This window comes from Carassius carassius, chromosome 9, assembly GCF_963082965.1.
Source record: "Carassius carassius chromosome 9, fCarCar2.1, whole genome shotgun sequence".
In the NCBI taxonomy this organism is placed as follows: domain Eukaryota; kingdom Metazoa; phylum Chordata; class Actinopteri; order Cypriniformes; family Cyprinidae; genus Carassius; species Carassius carassius.
The window spans coordinates 33,828,554-33,852,318 of NC_081763.1; the positions used below are offsets into that span (position 1 = coordinate 33,828,554).

Consider the following 23,765-nt stretch of genomic DNA (forward strand, 5'->3'; position numbering starts at 1 on the left):
TGAAATCAAACTGAAAATCTACATTAAACCTGGTCCGTGTCCAAGATCGCCTCCATACAAGTGTTGGGAAGTAGACAACTTTTTTCAAGTAACTAAAGCAACACATTACTTTTTAATGTACAAATATCTGTTACTTTTTCAGATAAGTAACGCCATGTAGCCTATATATACATTTAATAAACATTAAGAATTTTAAAAACCAATTGCACTTTTTTTCGTTGACACCGGTCTGTGCGCGTGCGTGCGCGTGCGCGCGTGTTTCTGTGACCTGATACCCGGATGTTGATCGGCGCGGCGTCAGTGCGCAGCTGCTGGCCGGACTTACTGAGGTGAGCAAAACAAACCCAAACATTTGCAAACATACACACCATATGTCGCGCTAGCAGCAACATACAAACGTATACAACTTAAACGATCTCTTCGAGCCGTGTCTGAAGGCTGTCTTTGTTATGCCGCGAACGTATTTTCAGTTCTGCATTTAGTTTTGATCTCTTCATCTGTTTACCATCGAAAACAGCAGTATAATTAAACGTATAGAAGACTCGCATACATTTCGTGACCTGAAGTTATCCTTGTAGCCCTTCTCTAGTTGCTTTAATTGATATCGAAGCATATTTTTCTGTGCGTTTGAACGTTTGTGCGTGAATGCGCCATAATTAGCATGTTAGCTTGATAAGTTGAAGCAGAAAGATGAATAAATCAGCTTTATGGCAAAATAGACCGTTCATTTCATACAGTACAATGGTCTTTGACGTACACTGGAGAAATAACATCGATGTAAAATCAACATTCAGTGAGATGATGTATGTATTTCTATATTTTTACCATTTGCCATCATAGCGTTGTTGTGCGTTTGGGTTTGTGTAAGAAAGTTTGCAAGTATTAACACAAAAATAGTAGAATAAAATCTTTACTGCTTCATTATCTGGCTTGGTGCAAAGATTTCCATGGCATGCATACATGATGCATAGGTATTTCAATAAAACAGGGCAGTTAACCACAGAGATATAATGCAGGGTTCGAAATGAACTTCTTTATTTGTTAGCACTGTTGCTCCCAACTTCAGAAAGTCACCAAAGCAATCACCAAAAATCTAGGAGCATCGCAACCACAAACCGATTTTATCCTTACATTTAATGTGAGCTGTCAATCATTCAGTCGCTGCTTTCCGCTGACTACCGCAAGAAAAAACTAATCTGGAGAGAGAAAATGAAAAGAACACAGGGAACCTATAATTAAGCTCAAAACGGCTGGGAGCTAGGGGTGTGCGATATTGTTAAAAGATATATCTATTTTCTGGGATTTTATCCATAACTATAATAGATCTGAGTGTTGCTGTGCTGATATCTTGACGGCTACAGAGGACAGATGACTTCTTTTCTTCATATTCTGTGTGGTGGTCAGTTCCCAACAGTGACTCAAATGTATCTTTTCCTATAACTGCGGGTTACATTGTGTTGTTTAAGTGTTCCTTTTATTTTTTTGAGCAGTTTATATATTAGAGCCCGACCGATATGGATTTTTGGGGGCCGATGCCGATATTAACTCGAAAAGAGCCGATTTATAAGCCGATATTTTGATTTAAAAAAATAATCTGGATATTAGACCCATTTCCTATAAACTGCACTTACACAACATTCAATAGCAAAATATCTGCCTGTTCTATGTATGTGGGCTGTATAAACCATTTTCCAGAATGGACTATGTTAAAAAAAAGCCTTAGATTACAGTCTCAATGACTAAACAATTGCACATCAAAAGTATATATTTTTTAATGATCAAAAAACAGTCTGGTTTTAAACATTTAACACTTTTACTTTCTTCCAGTTGAAGCTGGTTTTAACAGTCTGTGTGTGTACTGTAAATAAATTATAATACTAAAGTTAAAGTATTTGCAGAAGTAGTCCCACACTTTGCTGCTACAGCATTCACCTTTTTCAGCCATCTGTAGGCAGAAAGAGAGACAGAGAAAGAATAAGCATGTGTATTAATAATATCACCATGTATCATTACTCAGGTCATCATTAGAATTATAATAATAATAAACTGGGATCTCCTACATAGGCAAAAATGAGAAATATATATATTTTTTTTATTTGTCAAGCAATAGGTATTACCTACTTATATTTAACAATATTATTTCAACATTTTCCTGTTATGTCTGTAAAGCTGCTTTGAAACAATATGTAAAAAAAAAAAAAGCGCTTGTTCAGCTCACATTTATTTACATGTCCCCTCTGGTTTAATCATTTCTGACGCACCTACTGTAGTTACTGTAACTACACTATATTTGCTCTCACAGACACATTCACAACAGACCCGTATATCTTCTCCTCTTCTCTTTGTGCAGTCTGAATCAAAACATCGTCTTGCCTACTATTACCGGAAGATTACGGAATCAATTCGAAGTTGAATGGTTAACGTTAGTGTCATGAACACACCGCTGTCAATTTTGAGAAGAACCACCTTCAAACAAGTTAATAGCAAGCATTTAAGGGGCCTGCTAAAAAGGAAGCTATTAGCGTTAGAGTAACGTAACCAGCCTGAATTCACCAAATTGTTCTCTGGACCTGAGGGTAGCCTCTTCTTCCTTGCTTCTCTCTTAATTCTCATCAGCAGGACTAGCGCTATCGCTCGCTTCTTACAACGGGACAGATACATGTTTGCTGCTGACCGAAAGGAGGAGGAACAGACTATGAAAGAGCTCCCGCTAAACGTTTTTAAAACTCCGCCTATGCCATAGCGCAGCGCAAATCGCGTTGTATCTGAAGGGCAACGCTGAGCCCAGCGGCAAGCGCCGTGCATACCGCGTCCTGTGTGAAAGGCCCAATTACGCGGTCATTATGTGGGAAACACACCGCAATAGAATAAGAATAAGTTAAACGCTAACGTTATAGTTTGACCTCCTATTAACGTTCGCGCTCTTCCACTGATAAACATGGTATTAGCTTTGTGGCTAATCTAATATAACAATGCATTAGCGGCTGTAAGTGATGTTACAGAATATTTAGAAGTAATAATGATAGGACCGTTAGCTAGAACTACCACACAGTTTTTATATACAGGGTATGAACTAAATCTACAATCATTTCACATGACAAACGACAGACTCACCGTCAAAACAGTTGATCGCTTTCTTCTGTAGTGGACTTCTGGCGCTGTTGTTAACTCTGGAGCTGCAGAGCTCCCTCTGGTGGGCACACTATGCAACACTCATAACATGAGTGAAGCATGAGACTCTGTTTCTCATGTTTCATCGGCCGTTATAAATGCCGATGCCGATTTAAATGCAATTAGCTTATATCGGCCGGCCGATATATCGGTCGGGCTCTATTATATATATATATATTTTTTTTTTTTTCTTATAAATGCAAATACTGCCTTTCTCAGTGTCGTCAAAAATGTTTTCACTATATGTGAAAAATGCCAAATAATGGCGATATATCGGTTGGCCATTAAACTGTTCAATTCGGCTGCTGGATCAACATTCACCACATTATCACTAACACCAGCACCATTATTTGAAACTGTAGCCGGTTCACAAAAGAAAGTGTTTCTTTTTTGTTTTCTCTCTTCTTCAGCCCTTCACATTCCCCGCAGTTGTTAGCTCCCTGACAGCGGAAAGCGGTGACTGGGTGATTGACAGCTAATATTAACCAATCTAAAATCTGCATTAAAGTTAAAAATGGAAAGATGAAGTTTAAATGGATGTGTAGCCTGAGACAGGTCACTGTATCAACACTCAGAAGGCACATACTCTGAACGTTTTTGGAGAAAAGGAAACCAGTCGCACTCACACAAATGGTCACAATTTCGAGCCTTGATAAATGTGGTTCGTGTCATGTCACAGGAACAGGAAGGTTCAGCAGTTCATGGAAGACAATCACCATAAGACAGGAGACAGCAGTCATCAGGAGGTGGGCAATGCATGTGCTGGGTTTAACCTTGTACATACTCAACAAAACACCCATTAGCTGTGTATGTGCATGCAAACATCTGACGAGCAGTTTGTTTTTATTACAGGACTCTGAAGACAGCGCAGAAGGTTAGTAAATTGCTTTTCTGCTTGGTTTGATTTAAATCCACTGATCTCTATAATGACTGGATGGCTCAGTTGCTATCCCCTACCAGCAGAGGGCATCACTGACTGACAGCCAAAAAACTGGCATAAAATCACCTGATTTGAAGTGCATCAATCACATGGGATTCATTTTTAAGATATGTGTAAATGAATTATCATTTCAGATGTTATCTGCAATGTTTATGGTCTTTTTGGGCAGAATATGGAATATATTGAAATCGTTAAAGGGCTGCAAAATGCCGACCGACTCAGTGAAAGTGACGTGATGTGGCCAAACATGGTGACCCATACTCCGAATTAGTGCTCTGAATTTTTCCCATCTGATTAGTCTATAGTGTGAAGTCCTCCGCATTTCTTATTATTAATTACTATATTAATAATCACAATACAACTATTTTCTTTTTATTTAATCTTTGCTATTATAAATAAGAACCAATACAAAAAACTGTAAAACAGATAGCCTAGAAAGAAATGCATTACTTTTATAATTTTATATCTAAACTAAAGCATTCATGTATTAAATATATATATATATATATATATATATATATAATATCAAATGTAAAAATAACTTAAGTGTGTTCATTACAAATAAATTGATTATTAAAACTACAGAAGCAGTTCAGTGCATCGAGTTATTCCCCCTTTTCTTTTATTGTTAGATTAACATGATACATGATACAGAACCTCTATGCTGTAATACACAGATCTAATATGTTACACATCAGATGTTTTCCCCCAACAGTTCCCCAAGTGTTCACTTAAGACAATAGATGTTTGTGTGAATACTGAAATACTGTAATTCTGTATATATTGTTTGGGGTCCGTTATGCACGCACTTCAGATGACAGCACAAGAAGCGAGCGGAGAAATGGTAATCCTCTTAGAAAATGTAAAAAAAAAAAAAAAAGTGTTATTTTTGGATGTCTTATTACTACCTGGAGCATTCTCATTTTTTTTTTACGTTTTTTTTTTTAACACTGTCATAGAACAGATCTGATCTGTGTCACATGACCAAAAAACCACATTTAACCACACACTTAACCCCTTAGGGGGGTGATTTTGTTGCATCTGCTTATACTTTTCATTCTTCACTATGTAAATGAAATATACAGTAGACTAATTCTTGTTAGGGATGTTCATTTCGGTAATTTTTCCTAACCGCCAACTGAATAATCGTTAACCGATAACCATTAACCGACAAGATTATAATGGATAGAGAGTTGGACTTGTAACCCAAAGTTTGCAGGTTCAAGTCACAGGTCCGGCAGGAATTGATGGTGTGGGGAGTTAATAAGAAGTACTCTCTTCCACCCTCAATGCCACGACGAGAGACCCTTGAGCAAGGCACCCAACACCCAACTGCTCCCGGGCGCTGCTGCATTGGCTGCCCACTGTTACTGTGTGTGTGCACTTGGATGGTGTGCACTTTTTCACTTTTCACTTTACTGTCAAGTCATCTCAGAACAGCTATATTCACAGTAAACAAACCAAGCCATTCTCTGATCTGAAACACAGTTTCATTCTTGATCTAAAGCATGCATCTACTGCATTAAGTCGCAGCCTGTGCAGTGTGACAATATATTGTGCAGCCCTAATTCAAAGCTTGCCATGCATCATCTTGGAAAACAAGCTTCATGTCTTTAAGTATACTTGTGACACTGATAAAAGCTTAACTTTTATCATGAGAAATCCAGTTCTCTATGATATATCATGTTGAAGTGTGTTGACCCTGCTGACATGCTTAATGAACAGTTTGCTCTATGGTTTCGTCTCTTCAAAAAAAAAAAATTCTGTTTGCTTGAATATTTTTGGTTCTCAGGATGCATCACATCACTTCCTGTGTTGTTTAGTTAGAGTTTAGTTCAGATTTCAGAAATGTTCTGCTTTTTTATAAAACTTATTTTAAGAAATGTTATCCATTGCAAGGCTTTTTTCCCCCGCTCTGCTTCTTTCAGAATTGGGCTCATTTCCATCTCCTGCATCCTTCATCACTCTTACTTCTGCTTCATTACGACCCGGTCCTGACAAAAAAGACTCCCCGTGTCGTGTTGTCGGGGGTTCGTCGGACCCCCCTGAGGGAGGGAACAATGCAAAGTGGACCCCTGTGGCCAACGGACAGCCCCCCTCCACGGTGTACCAGCGCTACATGCCCCGTGAGGTTCCCCCGCGCTTCCGCAACCAACAGGAACCAAAAGTGCTACTGAAGAGGGGCCAGCCACCACTGTCTTGCATGCTGCTGGGGGGCGGAAACAGAGGGGACACCATGCCCCAACATCCTCTGCAGGAGCAAGCTGATGATTCAGGTGGGGCAAATTATGGACTTAATAAAATGAATTCAACAGAGCTGTGAGGTTCTTTTATAATACTTAATAAATCTTCAAGGGCCAGGTGATTTTGTGAATTTTGTGATTTTTCTTTACTGTATTAAAAGTATAATTTCCAGAAAATAAATCATGTGGTTGTTGGGATTTTTTTTGTGGCTTTTGTTCTTTTCTGATGTGGTGTATTTTTCTCTTACAGATCCTATAGTAGATTCAGTTTCTCAGCACTCATCATCTGATGCCTCTGCCACTTCCACTTATGCAAATTACACATGGGGGCTGGGCTCAGGACGTCAACTCTCCGCTCAGGGAATGGACAAAGATAATTCTGATGTTGAGAAATGGCCAAGGCCAGAAAGCTCATGGAATAGTGATCATACTCCAAATTCTCCCAGTTCGTGGATGGATGAGTCTGATGGCCTGGGAAAGGGCAGTTCTTCTCAACTCTCTGAATATGCAGATGCCAGTGTGATAGGACGTGCGTCTTCACACTTTGAGAATAAAGAATCCATTAAAGGCGTCAATCAAGACTTCATTTCAAATGTGCAGCTGCTTTCTGGAGACCAAGAAGGCACCCAAGGTCTAAATCAAAATTACAACCCCGATGAAGCATCCTCCAGTCGAAAACTCTTATTCCACACTGCTTCTGAGGAATCTTCTCCCACACCCTCGAGTCCAGCCAGTGCACTGTACCAGACACTCTGCAAAAACGAAGAACACATTACAGGAGATTGGATGGAGCTTCAAGCTGGACCAATTGGTGGTGGAGATGATGGAGCCTTCAATGAGGAAGTGTTGGATACAGGGGAAGACACTATTGGGAAGAGCAGTGATGCAGTAAGTGGAAGATCAGGTGATGGCACTGGTATCTCACAAGAAGTGTTGGACAGGGATTTGGTAGGTTCAAACAAACAGGCAGCTACAGGATGGTCCTCAGACTCCGCGGCTGGAGCATCAAAAGAGGATGTGAGAGAGATCGCTGAGGTAAGCACAGATACATTTCAGAACTCTTCAATGTCTGTGGACAGTATGGCATCAAAAGATGACAATCAGAAAGCAGATGATGATTGGAATGGTTCTAAGAGAGAATTAACTGTCAGAGAAAGCAATGAGGATGCCCAAAATCCTGTCCAAAGCCCCTCCAAATGTCAGGCCATCCCTCCAGAGGAAGCATTACAGACCATGATCAATCACACTAACCTGGATCCTAAAGTACTGTGCAACACAGGATGGGGCAAGACTCAGATCAAGCAGAATGTCGCCTGGGACTTTGAGGGTGACAGTGGGAATGTTGGCTGGGATGTAGAAGAGCACACCTCCCGTAGTAAGGAAGGCTGGCAGGAAGCAGTTGACTTTTCCAGTTCCAAAATGCAGAAGCAGGAGGTTGGCCAGGTGGGAAGAGCTCAAGGGTGGACTGGGCATGCAGAAACAAGTGTTGGGAAAGGCCGCAATGGGAGCGGTTGGGGAGAAGGCCAGGAGGTTGAAGATACTAGCAGGAAGGATGGGACGGGGTGGAACAAGGGTGGTGGAAGTGGTTGGACTCGATTACCTGAAGGTGGAGGCTGGAATGAGGAGAGGGGCAGTCCCCACAAGAATCAGGATGAAGGGTTATGGGGCAAACCTGAAGGGTCGGGACAGCGGAGTGGTGGCTTGGGAGGCAGCAGTGTCAAACAGGACCAGGGATGGGGTGAGAAGCTTCCATCACAGATACCAAACAAACAAGCAGCACTTAAAACCCAAAATCAACAACCGCAGCAGCAATCACAAACCCAGCAGCAAATGCCGGAATATCCAAAGGCATTGCAGGATCAGGGTCGTCCAGGAGAGACAGACGACCAAAGGAAAGGGTCTGGGTGGACCTGTGGGCCCATCCCTCAGATGCCTTTAGTTGCAGAGCCAAGTGGGTGGGATGAACCCTCGCCGCAGTCCATCAACCGGAAGATGGAAATCGATGATGGCACATCTGCATGGGGAGATCCGTCACGCTACAGCAGAGCCGTCAGTCGGTGGGATAAGAACAGCTCACAGGACCAACAGCAGTCGTCTGGAAGACAGGCGGGAGCTCCATCTAAGACTTCTGGTAAGAAGGCGGCAATGCATTTTGAAACAGTTAAATCATTTTGAAAGGGAAACATCCCATTCATCAACACATTCATCTTATAGCTCCTACGACTTGGGCACGCAGCAGTGATCCCTCCGATTCGTCCATGGACAGCAGTACAGCTCCATGGGGGAAGTCGTTTGATGGTTGGGGGGAATCCAGTGAACCAGGGAAAGGAGGAGGATGGGGAAATGTGCATTCCCATTCTAATAAATGTGGTAAGAGCCTGTCTTAAGTGTATATGCTCAGGGGTTGCCAAGTCTGTAGGTTTCGCAAGGAATTGGGCCTATTTTAAACTATTGCCAGAATTTTTCCTTGTGGGTTAAACGTTGGACACTTTGCACAAATTATGATTGTATTGAAATATTCTACCCAATTTATATTCTACAAATGATGAAACTGTACTTAATGAGACATACTGTCTTCACAACTACTATTATACAGCGATTATATGGCTAGTTTTGTGAAAGTCATTGATATACCTTTTATTGCCCATTGGCTTGGTTTTGTTTTAGATCTGGCAACCCTGAGCACAACTGTAAAATGGGATTTCTCAAATGGCTGCATGACTATGACAAAAATCCTAATTGTTGATTATTTCCGTTGACATTATAATTGTGGTTTATTAATTTTAAATAATAGAATGTACATTCAAATAGTTTTTTTTGTTGGAGGTAACTGAATGTTGTGTTCTGTAAATAGATTACACATCCCAACTGGTCCAAAATTGCTGGGCATAATTGCATATTTGGTCCCTAATATTATTTTGGTTTGGTGATTTGCTATTACAACCAGTCACAAAGATGTTTGCAGAGTGGATGAACGGAAATGTTAAGCACTACAAAAATGTTCTAAATGGTAACAATTGATCCTGATAATGAGAGTAAATCTAAATGTAATGCTGGGTAATTAAGTCTTTTCACAATTAGGTATTCATGGCAGCCATATTTGTGATTGTTTTTCCTATTAATTTTGGAACTTTTCAAGTGTGTAATTTGAGCTGTTCTTCATATTTACTATTAAGGTTCAAAGTCTATACAAGAGGGATGGGGTGATGAGGGCTCGAATGTGTCCCGACACTCCAGTTTGGAGGAAGAGGATGGTGGCTCTGGTGTTTGGGGCAGTCGAGGATCTCAAAGCAACATGTCCACATACAACTCCGGGGGCTGGGGACAAGGTCAGGGGGCAAGGAGACTCAATGCTAAGGTATGTTGGGAGATCTGTTTGACCTAACCAAGGTTTTTTGACTTAGGGATAACTATCGACTTCCAAGTAACCCTTTGGTTTGTCCCACAGAGCCCTCTTAAAGGCAACAGTGGGGACTCATGGGCATCTCCTGTGACTCGGCAGTTCTCAAACATGAGCGTAATGGTAAGTTTGTCGTTACCACTTTGCTGATCTGCTCCTGTGTGCTGCTGCTATAGAAATATGCTGTATGTGTTTGACAGGATGAAGACTCCAGTATGGGTCACGATAGTAGGCACGACAGAAGAGGAATGAATGATGGTGAGATACGGAGAGGCGGCAGGACTGGGGGAGCTTTCCGTTCACAGACATCCAAAGAGACGCCATGTGGGGAGACCGGACCTTACCTGGACAAGGTACTGAGACACATCCAATCCCATCTTCACTAAAGGACGAAGAGAGTCATATATAATAAAAAATATCCCATGGCATTTAAATGCAGAAACACTCTTAAGAACGAAAAGCAAATTATTCCAGTCTTATTCCAGTCCTGAGAGACGCTGGAGCAACCTGAGGTTATGTGATAAGATTTATCTGATGCTACTCAATGTCAAGTGCTTTTTTTTGTGGTATGATTCGATGAGCAGTTTTACTCAGAAGCTACAATGGACTACTATATGGTGACGTACTTTTGTTTCATGCCGACCTGTTCAAAGTCATGAGTGTGGAAGTCCAACTAAATATCCTCTAAAGCCCCAAGCTTTAGCTGTTGCACTTCTTTGCTGTTGTTTTGAAGGTTGGAGGTCATAGTATGTTTGGTGGCGGTGGGATTCCTCCATTGAGAGGGATTCATCAGGCTGGTGTGCACCCCTTAAACCCTTCCCCTGGGATACGAGCACAAGTGCCTCATCAGTTCCTGCCGCCTCAGGTCAGTTTGTGATCTTGGTTTTAACACTGATAAATGGATGTTTAATAGCTCACAGTCATACCATGGTTTCTCCGTTGTTCTGCAGGTTCCTGGGCCAATGTTAAAGCCAATGGCGCCCCCTAGTGGAGGCATGTTCCCTCCACAGCTTTCCCCCCAACACCTGGCCATGCTCAGTGGCATTCATCCACACATGCAACAGTTTCAACTGGTATGTATCACATTTAGTCCTATGATGTAAGGTGTTTAAAAAAAGTGTTGTTTAACTATTTTATGTACATTATCAATCTCAGGCCTGTCAGCTCATATTGCAACAACAACAGCAGCAGCAACAGTTTCTGAATCAGAGGAAGTTTCCTCCTCCTGTGAGACAACAGCATGACCCACAGCAGGTACAGCACCCACATAACAGCACAGCGCCCCCTACTGAATAATATTCAAATGAGCATTTACTGGACTGAAGCAAATTAATTTAAATTAATTGTCTATTTATAAGTCATATTCAAATGTGAGTATCTAATATGATCAACATCTTTTTGAGGAACATTTTTGTTTTTCATAACCCCTCAGTCAGGATTGTGTATCAGCAAATATCGGCATCTGCACAAAATTTCATATTTTTGCCCAGTTTGAGTCTCTGAATAAATCTGAGCTGTTTTTTTCTGCATATTCTCACTGTATCAGACTATATGAGCCATAAAAGCCTGATATATCAAATACGATACAAAACATAAAATGCATATGCTGACTGAAAGATTTTGTTTATGGGTTCATTAAATGGTTAATAAAAAAAAAAAACCTTTCCTATGAAATTATTGTAACTAACTGATGTCTTGACTGAAATATCTGCAATAGTGAATTTTCAATAATCTGAAGTTAAAACATGTTAATACATTTTAGTTATTTTTATTTTTCCTTGCTAAAGTATTTAAAAATTCTTGAAGCAAGATGCATAAGATATTAAGACCTGGGGCCAGTTGCATAAACCTAGCCTCTATGTTAAGACAGTGTCTTAAGTATGAGTTTGACCTACTAGCAGTTAGCCAATAAGTAATCAGTCTTATTTTTGGAATTAACTTGGACCCTGTTTTCAGGTATTTTCTCTACTTGGCAAACTTGCAGATTTACACTTTTTATGCATAAATAAGTCTATAACCCTACAATCAAGATGAAATCTATAATAAGTCTTAATATCTTATTCAGTGTTGCTTCTAAAAATAAATGAGTGTTTTAGGATTTGTAGCTATTTTAACTGGAATGCAAATACTCATGCTTTGAAAGAACTTTTGTATGGACCAAGTCTGTTTCATTAACGTGTGTTTTCTTTGTAGTTGGCGCGGATCATGGCAATTCTGCAGCAGCAGCAGGGTGTTGGTGGGCCCAGACTCTCTCCGCCCCCCATGGGAGGACACGTCCCCAAACACCCAGACGCACATCTCCACCAGCTGGGCATGAATGCCCACAAACAGCCTGATGGGCCGGTGCATGCTGCCATGGGAGGATCTGAGCTGCACAGCAAAGCTCCTGCTGTTTTCACAGGTGAGGACCTCACCTCCTCAAACACACGAGTGAATGAATGAAGGAGTCTTACACTGTTGAGCAGATTTTATTGGAATGTGCTGCTTATACATTTTGGTGTTATTCAAAAATGTATTTAAAGGAATAGATGGATGTTTGAGAAATTAATGTTGTTGTTGTTGTTATTATTTAAAATATGTGAATTCCCACCCGAGAATAGGAGTTTGTGTTAGTGATTGGATGGGGGTTCAGCTCTGTGTCTGTGTGTTCAGGGCCGGTCCAGCAGGCCGGTGGATCTCAGTACGATGTTTTGGGCGGCAGCTGGCACCGAAGCGCTGGAGGGAAAGTCGACACATCTCCTGTCAACCCCACCTGGCCTCCAGGTAACATTCAGACCACATCTTTGTATTAGTGATTTCCTTGTTTTGAATTGAAATTACTCGATCTGTCTTGACTTTGTACACTCGGAAAGCCCAGATCTGATTCTTAGACATTGCTACACTACTGTTAAAAAATAGTTTGAGTCAGTAATATTGTGAAATGTAATAATCATTTTAAATAGCTGTTTTCTGTGTGAATAATTAGTAAACTGTTATTTATTTCTGTGATGCGTCATTCTAATATGATGATTTATTGCTCAAGAAACATTTCTGATTTTTCAGTGATAAAAACAGTTGTGCTGCTCAAGGTTTTTTTTTTTTTCTTCCCAAGGATTATTTGAAAGTACAAAAGCATTTATTTGAAACATTTGGAACATTGCAAATGTCTTTACTGTGATTTTATGCATCAATCTAATGCCTCCTCTGTTGATAAGTATATATTTCTTCTTCTTACTCATCCCAAACCTTTAAACGTCAGTATATTTTTTTTATAAATCTGAACAGCAACCCATATAAATCTGATGCTTTCAAAACCCTATGTCAAGCACATTTTTGAAGAGCCTTAAATTTAGTTTTTTTTTTATCAGTCTGAACAGTCATATTGGAGTTGTAGCACATTTTTATTAATGGTTCTTTGTTTTGTTTTAAGTTCAAGAACTGCTCTGTCCGATTCAGTGAATCATTTGACTGGTCAAATAAGTGATTAAGTCATTTGATTAAAAGCTGCAGCCTGTTAGAGTCATTTTACTTTTCCATCACATTCAGCCCAGCTCAGTATTTTACGTCAGATATTATATTTAAGTCACCCAACATCATGAGCCTCACAGGATGCAAGTGTTTGACTTTCTCATGCTTTCATTGCTGTAATATGTCATCTCACTCTTAGAGTTTCAGCCGGGCGTCCCGTGGAAGGGCGTCCAGAGCCCTGAGCCCGAGCCTGACCCCTACATGAGCCCTGCGGGAATAATGGGATCCTCCGTGCTCGGTGATGCCGAGCATCATCTGCTGCAAGACAGCACAGGTACTGAGACAGGGAGAGTGCAAGAAACAATTTAAATCATGTGCACAAAATACTGATCTGTTCCCTCATTTCACACAAAAAACAAGGACTTAAAATTAGTGAAAGAGAAAAAAAGTGTAATCTATCAATCAGACAGCAGAAGACATGCAGTAGACTGCTTTCAGTTTTATTGAGCAAAGATTTTTCATTTTTGAGGCTTTAGAAATGTGATCTGCGTTGCATGCTTGAGAATGTAACCGTGTGTGTGTGTGTCTGTGATCAGGGTCAAACTCTCTGAACACCTGTATGCCTTCACATGGTGCCTGGCCGTACAGTGCCTCAGAAACACCCCTCGCTGCTCACGGCACAGGTAACGCTGGCTAAAAAACCTTTGTGCATTTTCAGTAAAGTTGTATTCAGCATGTTCGTAGCATTTTGCATCTCCTCGTGCTGTTTCCAGCTAAATACTCCGAGCAGAAGTCCAGCTGGCCGCCGGAGCCCATCGGACACGGCAAGTCATGGCGGACCAACCGCAACACTGCTCACATGTCCCGCCCCCCTCCGGGTCTCAGTCAGAAGCAGCTGTGGGCGGGGGAGGGGCCTTGGATGCCCAGGGCCTGGGGGGGCGGAGCCAGCGGCCCAGAGCCGCCCTTTAAATCAGGTACTGCAGGCACACATTAACACGTCTCATTAACACAGGTGTATGTGAAGATCAACCTGTTCATGTCCCGTGCTCTTCAGAGTGGAGCGATGGAGGAGCTTCAGCGGGAAAATCATGGCTGTTACTGCGAAACCTCACGCCACAGGTGTGTACACACACACACACACACACACACACACATACACGTTTATTTTTGTGAAAAGTGGGGACACCCATAGGCGTAATGGTTTATATACTGTAGAAACTGTATATTCTATGGCCCTACACCTAACCCTAACCCTCACAGGAAAAAAATCATTTTTACTTTCTCATTATAATACATATTATAATTATTATTATTAATAGATATATTTTTTAATGTATTATTTAACAAATTTGAAATCATTTGACTGGATTAAAAAATAAATGTGTAAAATAAACACTTTTACTTTAGATGAAAGTATTTTTCACAAATAAAAAAATATTTAATAAAAATATAATTAAAAAGGAAGTAAACACTGTAACCAACAGGGTACTCAGTATTCTGGGAATTTTGTGTGCATTGGGAATCATATTTTTCAAATAAAAGTTACTAATAATATAAAAGCAATCATTATAATATTTTGTTTACATTAATTTCTTTGCTTAACAGTTCTATCTGATTATTAGACAGACTTCTGTCTGTATTAGACAGAGCTGTTAACGACAGTAAACAAGAGAGAGAGTGTGAGCTGTGTGCGCTCAGGTGCTGTCACACTCTCAGCGCCGTCAAAATAAAAGTCCCGCTTTGAACACATCTGCCAAGCAGAAAAACGTATCGGCCGATATTTGAAAAATGCCGAATATCGGCCGATATGTCGGCCAACCACTAATCTGAAGCATTTGCTGTAACTTAAATGTCGTTTTAAGTGGTTTTCTGTATTTATCGGGATATTTAGTATAGCAAATCATTTCATTTTTGTGTTTTCCTGTGGTTTGTGTGCAGATCGATGGCTCGACCTTAAAGACGATCTGTCTACAACACGGCCCTCTTCTGACCTTTCACCTCGGCCTGACGCAGGGCAGCGCTCTGATTCGCTACTGCAGCCCTCATGAAGCCGCCAAAGCCCAGAGCGCCCTGCATATGTGAGTCACACACACACACACACACTTAAATTAATAATGAATTATAGATATGGTCAATTACATGTTTATAATCCTCTGTCAGGCAGAGATGTATAGAGTTACTGAAAACCATAATTGAGTAAAAATACAGATACCTTAAAACAAAAATGACTCAGTTACAGGTCATCAATTCCAGTGTTACTTGAGTAAAGTATTTGATTTAAACAGTACTTAAGTATTTTACTTATACTGAATGATGGCTGAGATTCACTAGTCCTCAACACCTACGAAACGTGCAAAATGACAATATAATTACATCATTTTATAAAATTAATGCAATGATATTTTCTTTTTATTCACATTCATAATTTAGATCTATTTCAGTGTCAGATATTTTATTTGCGTAGATGTACAGATTAATCCGTCATCGTATTTAGAGGTGCTCAATTTACTGATACTGTTCCAATGTCAAAATCAATAACTTAGAAATATATTTACTGCCATTAAATGGCTGGTGGATGGAAAACATGCCTGATTGAGTTCAGTATGTCACAATGCAGGTCACACCAACACCCCGAAAGTGTTAACATGTTGATAAACTGAATTAATGTCAAACATGAATGCTAGGACTTTCTAGTAAGTTTTCTAGTGATCTGAAGTGTTTTCATGTTTAGGTGTGTTCTGGGAAACACCACCATCCTGGCCGAGTTCATGAGTGAGGAAGACGTCATCAGTTACTTCACACATTCCCAGGCCACAGGGTCACCCGAGGGCTCGCCCGGCTCTGAGCCTGCCCTGCGAGAGGGTGAGCGTCCCGTGGGCATCAGGGCGGACGGAGACGCGGCGGTGGGCTGGCAGGGGCTGGACGTGATGGCCGGCTCCGCAGTGGAAGCCCCGGGACTTGCCCTCCTCAGCCAATGGAGCAACAGCGCAGGGGAGGGGGCGGGGAAAGGGGTCTGGGGGGGCGTGGCTCTCGGTTACCACGGCAGCAGCCTATGGGGCGGTCCTCAGTTAGAGGACGGCACGGCCGGGTTGTTGCCAGGCAACCTGCTTGGAGGCGGGACAGACAGTTTGTGATTGACAGCAGTCAGTTATTGAGATACTGGTACGTGGAGTTTAAAGTGTGTCAAGCTGCAAACGCAATGATTGTTTCCAAACATGTGGAAGCCCGTGCATTATCATAATATTTCAGTCTAGTTTTCACAAGACAAGTGGTGAATCTCATTAAAACATTTCATTTTTTTTTAACCCCAAACATCCAAGGAAAAACAATTTATACTGTGCATAAGTTTATTTTAGGCCCATTAAGAAATTGTAATTGTGATATTATTTTTAATGACAGTTCCCAGTTAATTCAAATTACTGGCGTTAATGGATATATGGTAAGTTTTTATTTATATATAAAGTTTGTACAACAAAACTGTGATGAATAAATACTAGTGGAATTGTCTTAAAAATATCACAGTGCAAAAAATCGTCTAAATGTAAAATTAAACAAGTTCTTGAGGTATATTTTTATTTATTGAATGAAAAATAAGTCACCAAAAAGCGTAATGTGTGGCCTCTGTATGTTTTCATTATTTTTGCAATTGTTTCTGGTGACACACTGCAACTTTAAGACACACACACTTCGAACAAACACTCGCATTCAGAGAGCTACATTTCCACACAAACACTGGACGAGTCGACATGCTTTTCTATCTATCCAGTGAGATATTAAACACACACAGGTGCAGTGTGAGCGCCATAGGGATTTGCTTACAGACATTCTCATCATTGCCAGAGTTAAGCTATCATATATTCGAATGCAGGGACTGTTTCTAAAGGCCTTCTTTCTGTCTCACACACACACAAACACACACACACTGCTCAACTTGAATGACTGATTTCAGTTTGATGCTATGCTGGCACTGTTTGACTCTTCGACAGCAGATTTATTGATTTAATTAGAGAGCAACAGCATTCGAAGCTGCCAGGTGCGTGAAACTCACCAAAAAAACACACCTAGGACTCATTTCGCCCCAGAATCAAGTCAAAATCAAAAGCCTATTTTTTTGAACAAGTTAATTTTTTTTTCTTCATTGTGATTGATTTTAACGATGACAGAGCACATGTACTCCCTCATTCTCAGTATCGTAATGCGCGACGCTTTCTAATACTCATTGCCGTAACGGTAAAATTTACTATATTACAGTTAAATACTGTATAATGCAATTAGCTTTAAATTGAAATAAATAAACGCTTTACATTTTAAAATAATGCCGTTTTCTGCATGATCGTAATGAGAATTGAGTAAAATAATAAAATAGTGACAATGCAGAGAGTTTCAACTATCCATAAAATGTGCTCTTCATTATTTCTGTGGGATTCAGGAGTGAAAATGCTTCCCTGTGTTTTGGGAGGTTCACGCAGCCGATGTTTCTGTCGCTCCGTTCCTTGTCCAGCGCAGCGTTCCTGTGGACTTGTGTGTCTTAAACGCATCTGATCTCTCATTCAGACCTTCCACTGTTCCCTTCTTGATCTGTTCGTCAGGCTCGCTGTCACATTTATATGATTCGTACATTGTTTTTATTTGTTTGCTAAGGCTATACAAGTTATCTTCAAAGACTTTCACGTGATCGGACGGACGTCTATACTGTGTGTTTGTGTGCACTTTACTGTTTTTGGTCTGTGTTTGTGAGTTTGTGTGCAGCTGTACATTGTTGATTGTGCACTATACACTGCTGGTTGTGTTTTATGAACATTGGCATTATCGGGTTTCTGCGATTGCCGTTTCTTTTGTGTTTTTTAAGCGTACTCATGTAGCCTTTTGTATCGGCTGAACCGCAATAATGAATCTACAAGCATTTTTAAGAGATGAGCGCGTGACGGCGTCTCTGCCAAACTTATCCACCTGTCCAGAGTTTACAAACAGCTGGAAGATGTGTGTTTTTATGTGTCTGTACTGTTGTTTTTGTTTTCAATTGAGACTTTAACTCCTTTTTAGGGTTCTGATTTTTGAGATTTTACAAAGAGAGAAAAAGTAAGTGAGTTTATTTAAATAAAAGTGACATGCAGCTGTTCTAAAGACTGAAGGATCAGATTTTTGGCTGTTTTTGTGGTTTCTGGACTCATTTTGTCACAGACAGTTTCACAGCTGAGACACACAATCTGTGTTTAAAGGTAAAAGTGAACTGCTTTTCTTTGACTCACTGATCATTAATAGGAAAATTAATCAGCGGTTTCACGGGTAGATTTTATTTGATTAGGTAGTTGTTTTGATTTGATGGTCTTTCATTTTTAATGTAATTTTATTTCCAGTAGCATTAATCATTAGATACTACTGAATGCACATTGAAATGGATTTATTTTTCCATATACAGTATAAATTTGTATTATTAATATGGATTATTATCTCCGCTCAGCTGCTAACCTGTCAGTGTGAAAGGTAAGTTAGCAGGTTTTCGTTCAGTTGTGTACATTTAATCAAAGTCGTCTTTTAATTGTGAATGTTTTGCTTTGTAATTACAGATGATCTTTAATCTTTATTTCTTAAGTCTTATAGTAAATATCAATACATCAAACAATTACACTATACTAGTCGATGCACATTAGTTCAAGAGTCATATATAGCTAATATGAGTTATATATATGTAATGGTAAAGTGCTAAACAAACTTGAGTGTGGGAATCTTTATGCTACTTGTGTATATTTATGTTTGAGTTTCTTTGTTTGGATTCCAGAACTTGCATTAAATTTTGTATATTTCACATTGCACATTGTTTCAAAGCATCTTGACAGAATGTCATTTTTTATAATCTTTTAATTCCAGATTAAACAGGATAGTTTGGAGACGCTAAACATGAGCCAGAAGTTTGCTAATAGTGTTTTTTGAGTGAGTAAATGTACGCAATAAATAAACACGTGAAATGTTTCTAAGATGAATTCAGTCCTTTATTTTGAGGTAAAACCTGTAGTTGTAGTTTCGTTTTCAGTTTATGTTGTGACGTGTGAATATGTTAAAAAAAAAATGCTTTTATTTCACTATTTTGTAAAGTTTAGGCACTCTAAAAAAGTATATGTTATGTTTAATTGTATTTTGGAAGACATTCATACAGTAGCACAATTTCCATTTGTCTACAAACGTAATTTCAATTCAGATTAATTCGTATAGCGCTTTTCACATTAGCCTACTCGTCGTTTCGATCTACTTTACGATTTAGAGCGATCTCTTCTCAGAAGTTGAAAGTGTAAAAGTAATAATATTTTCACAAATGAACAGTTCAAGATACTAGAATCACACAGCTTGCTATATTAACTATTAATATTATTTATTTCAATCGTTTAATCGAACAGTCCAGACTGGTACCCTACCCATATTTGCTGGAACCGCGGATCAGATTGCGGTATTTAAAGACGTATTAATAAACGCTTTAAAGAAGCATCGCGTTCTGCGGGCTTGATGACGTCACCACGAGTGGACGCTCGCTCGTGTCGCAGAAAGAAACGCGTCCGGAGAGCTGCACTTCTGCAGATGAGTGGCATCCACTGATTTTTTTCTGTGGTGTATGTTGAGGAGATCTGTTTGAAGCCAAGATCAGCTGGAGAAACATCAGCATCAGCGCGTCCGCACGCGACGCGACACTGGAGCGTTCGCGTCATTATCCGCCGATAAAGAGTCAATTTGGCAAATTTCTCTAATCGACTGTGTATCAGAACTGGAGATTTCTGTGAAATAATACTTGTAATAATACTACAGTAAATGTATTAGTTTATATTTTTGTAAGTGTGTAATGATAATAGTTTAGTCCAACATTTAGACGCTGCTGTTTTGTTTTGACATTGGTCTTTAGTGCACGTCATTTTGTATACATCAACAGTGTCATGTACAAAATCTGTAGATTTCACGAAATCATTAGTTTTTGTTTTGTATCACAAGGCTTTAGGAAGGTGTTTTAGGAACACCATACATAAACATTTTCCACTAATGAAAACCTCTGTTTAAGTGGTTTGTTATGACTAGTGTTGGCTCCTCCCAGTGGTGTGTTTGCAGCGTTCTGATTGGCTCACGTCCGGGATGGCTCTGCTGTGGAGGAGGAGCTTGTCTCTAAGCAACGGTAAACAGGACAGCGCAAGGCGGCATTAATTCATTTATTGAGATACAAAAAAATGTCATTTAAAAAAGCAAGAGAAGGATTGCTTTTGGCATTAAATGACAATCTTTTGTCAGAAGAGGAGTTTTTAATATTGTATGATGTAAATAAGTCTAAAAACCTAGAATTACCATGTAAGCAATACTTGCCTTTTAACCTTGATTACATGGAGGAAGACGAATGCTTAAATGAATTTCGTGTCAGAAAATGTGACCTACCAATTCTGGTAGATGTTCTCGGGATTCCCAATAAGATCGTTTGTGATCAGAGATGTGTTGTGGGAGGAGTCGAGGCGCTGTGTATGCTCCTTAAGAGGCTGGCATACCCTTGCCGGTACAGTGACATGATGCAAAGGTTTGGTCACCGACAAGTCCCAGTCCTGTTCATGGCCACAAACTCCGTGCTGGACTATATATATTCTGCACATCATCACAGGATAACGCAGTGGAATGTAAACTGAACCCTGTAGCATTGAGAAACTATCCTGACTGCATCCTCCAAATGGGAGCCCCTCTGGATAATTGCTTTGGGTTTATTGATGGCACTGTACGACCCATTGCCAGACCAGGTGTAACACAGAGGATCCTATATAATGGACACAAACGCATCCACAGTCTAAAATACCAGGCTGTAGCCATCCCTAATGGTTTGATTACCCATCTGTACGGCCCTGTAGGTATGTCTGAATAATTTACCATCTATGGAAACATTGTCATTCCCTTTAAAATTTATAAAATTAAAAAAAACATTTTTTAATTTAAAAATATATTTTAACAGAGGGAAAGAAGCATGACTCTGGAATGCTGGCAGAATCTGGGCTGTTGGCATTGCTGCAACGTCATGCCATCTCTGTAGATGGCCATCCAATGTGTGTGTATGGGGACCCAGCATACCCACTGCGTGTGCATCTGCAAGCCCCATTTCGACATGTTCATCTCACCCCTCGAATGATGGAATACAACAAACGAATGAGTGAACTCAGAGTGTCTGTGGAGTGGTTGTTTGGGGACATAGCAAACTACTTCAAGTTCATGGACTTCAAAAAGAATTTAAAAATTGGTTTGAGTAGTGTTGGAAAATTGTATGTTGTATCTGCTTTGTTAAGAAATGCACTAACTTGTCTGTACGGTAATCAGACATCACAGTTTTTTAACTTTGATCCTCCACACATTCGTGACTATTTTTCATGAGGTAACACATACATGCAAAACTACACTGCTATGTAGGCCTATATATAAATACATTTAAAAATAAAGATAAATAAATATAACATAGTATACAAACACACAATATAAAACCAGAATTGTATTTAAAAAGAATAAGACATTTTATAATAACACATTTTTAATTTTATTATTAACAAAAATATAGTATACATAGTTTACACAAATACACAATATACATAAAGTAAAGTAATAAAGTATAGGCTACTAACAACATGTTATTAAAAATATGCTATTTTATGTTAACATATTTTATATTTTATTATTAATAGAAGGATTTATACATTGAAATGTTTTATGAATGAAATCACAAATAAATAAATGTTTTTAAATTGCAAAAGAATAATCATTTCTTTGACATATTTTCAATGAGGCTAAGTAATGCTTGCCCTTGCTGTTGCTGTTGCTGAAGTAGCATAGTCTGCATTGCCTGCATTTGCTGTTGCTGTTGTTGCATTAGTTGCATCATGTCCCTCATCTGCTTTTGTGTTTGTTGTGCTGCTTTTGCTTGCTCTTCAACCTGTATTTTTTTCAATTCCAATTCCTTTTTTCTTAGAAGCCTCTCAGTCTGGCTTCTCTCCCTCAAAAACTCAATGGTGTCATTCCCACTCCTTCTCCTACGTTTGTTGTTTGTCCAGTCCTCTCCCTCTTCACTAATCCTCCTGTTGTTCTCGCTAACCCTCTCCATGGCCTTCTTCCTTGCCTCTTCTGCTTTGGCCCTGTCCGTCTCTAACTTCCTCATACTCTCATCACTCCCTTTGTTTTCCTCAGCTGCTCTTTCTTTCTCCGTTATTTCTTCAATTAGTTCATCAAGTTCTGTTATTTCTGCAGATGTTCCACTGCTCTTCTCGTCTTTATTGTTTCTGGCCTTGTATTTCGTCTGAATCAAGTTGAATCTCTCCCTCACTGACCTCTGTATAACTCTGAATTTGGGTTCTTGAGAGCAATTCAGTGTGTCTGCTATACTTGACCAGGCCTTGCCCTTGTCAACACTGCCCTTTTTGTACCTGTATGGTTCTGTGAGCAGGATTTCTCTACAGAGAAGCACATCATGTTGCTCTTTCCACTCCATAGGGACTCTAATCAACAAGAAACATGAAGTAAATATAGCTAATTTTTGAAAAGTAAGTATAATTAATAGTCTTGATAGATAACTAATAAAATAACCAATCCATTAATCTATTTCTTATCTGTTAATCTACTTTACCCAATTAAAAATATTTTAATAGCATAGTAATACATTTAACATGGATTTTGAGAAGGATAAATGCAATACTTACATTGTCCGCTTCACATCATCTCTAATCTCAATGCTGCCTGAGGTGTTGTTGCTAACAACAGACATATCTTTATACAAACGGAAAAAATAGTTAAAATTAGCTTAAGTTTAAAACATTTTAACACATATTATATAAAACACTAGTGGTACAATCATAAACTGATGCAAATTACAGTGTCATATGCCATAAAACATAACATTTATTTACCTAATCTCTCACGTTGTAGCGACTCCGTCAAATCAGCTGTTCTCCCGTAGTAGACCGTTAAAGTAGAACGTCACAAAGTAGCAGTTAAATTCGGGCATGCGCAATACAACGCCAGAATGGCGTTGCCGTTCCACCAGAGGCTGTTGCTTAAAGTCCCTATTTTTACGTTCTTGGCTACGGCGGTGTGACAGCAAACTTCCGGTCGCTGTAGCCGTTCCATTCGCAGCTGTTGCTTAAAGTCCCTACTATCAGGACGGTCAGGGAATGACTCTGTTTGGCATGTCGCCGGGGCCCTGAGGGTCACAACAGGTCGTGGGAGACCGCGGTGTTCGCCCCGGAGATGCCCATCTTCCTGACCCCCGCAGCTTAGACCATCTCTGGGATCTTCACCTGGACGGCTCTGCTGCTCAACCTGCCTACCAGCTTTAAAAAAAATTCTTATATCATTTTTTATTTATTTTAGATTGCATATATTTCAAGTAACACGTACATTTTTAATGCATTTTTTAAAGCATTTCATTTTTAAATGCTCTCTAGTTTGAGACTAAATCAGACTATCAGCAGTACACCCAGCAGAGACGGTGTGAAGAGCCGCTCCAACAGCTGCAGCAACGAGAAAACACTGCTGCTCAGCTCCGACGACGAGTCCTGATGCGCTCTCAAAC

General features: G+C 39.8%; 1 protein-coding gene across 1 annotated transcript; it reads left to right on the forward strand.

Moving 5' to 3' along the window:
- Positions 1-3,812: 3,812 nt before the first annotated feature.
- Positions 3,813-16,768, forward strand: LOC132149679 (trinucleotide repeat-containing gene 6B protein-like). The gene is made up of 19 exons (XM_059559081.1): positions 3,813-3,917; positions 4,024-4,045; positions 6,040-6,387; positions 6,605-8,485; positions 8,569-8,724; positions 9,531-9,712; positions 9,803-9,877; positions 9,955-10,107; positions 10,488-10,619; positions 10,705-10,827; positions 10,910-11,008; positions 11,948-12,155; positions 12,407-12,517; positions 13,401-13,535; positions 13,798-13,884; positions 13,975-14,175; positions 14,256-14,320; positions 15,140-15,279; positions 15,933-16,768. Exons 1-19 carry the CDS (start codon positions 3,828-3,830, stop codon positions 16,333-16,335), a joined length of 4,611 nt encoding a protein of 1,536 aa, XP_059415064.1. The 5' UTR covers positions 3,813-3,827; the 3' UTR covers positions 16,336-16,768.
- Positions 16,769-23,765: the final 6,997 nt, after the last annotated feature.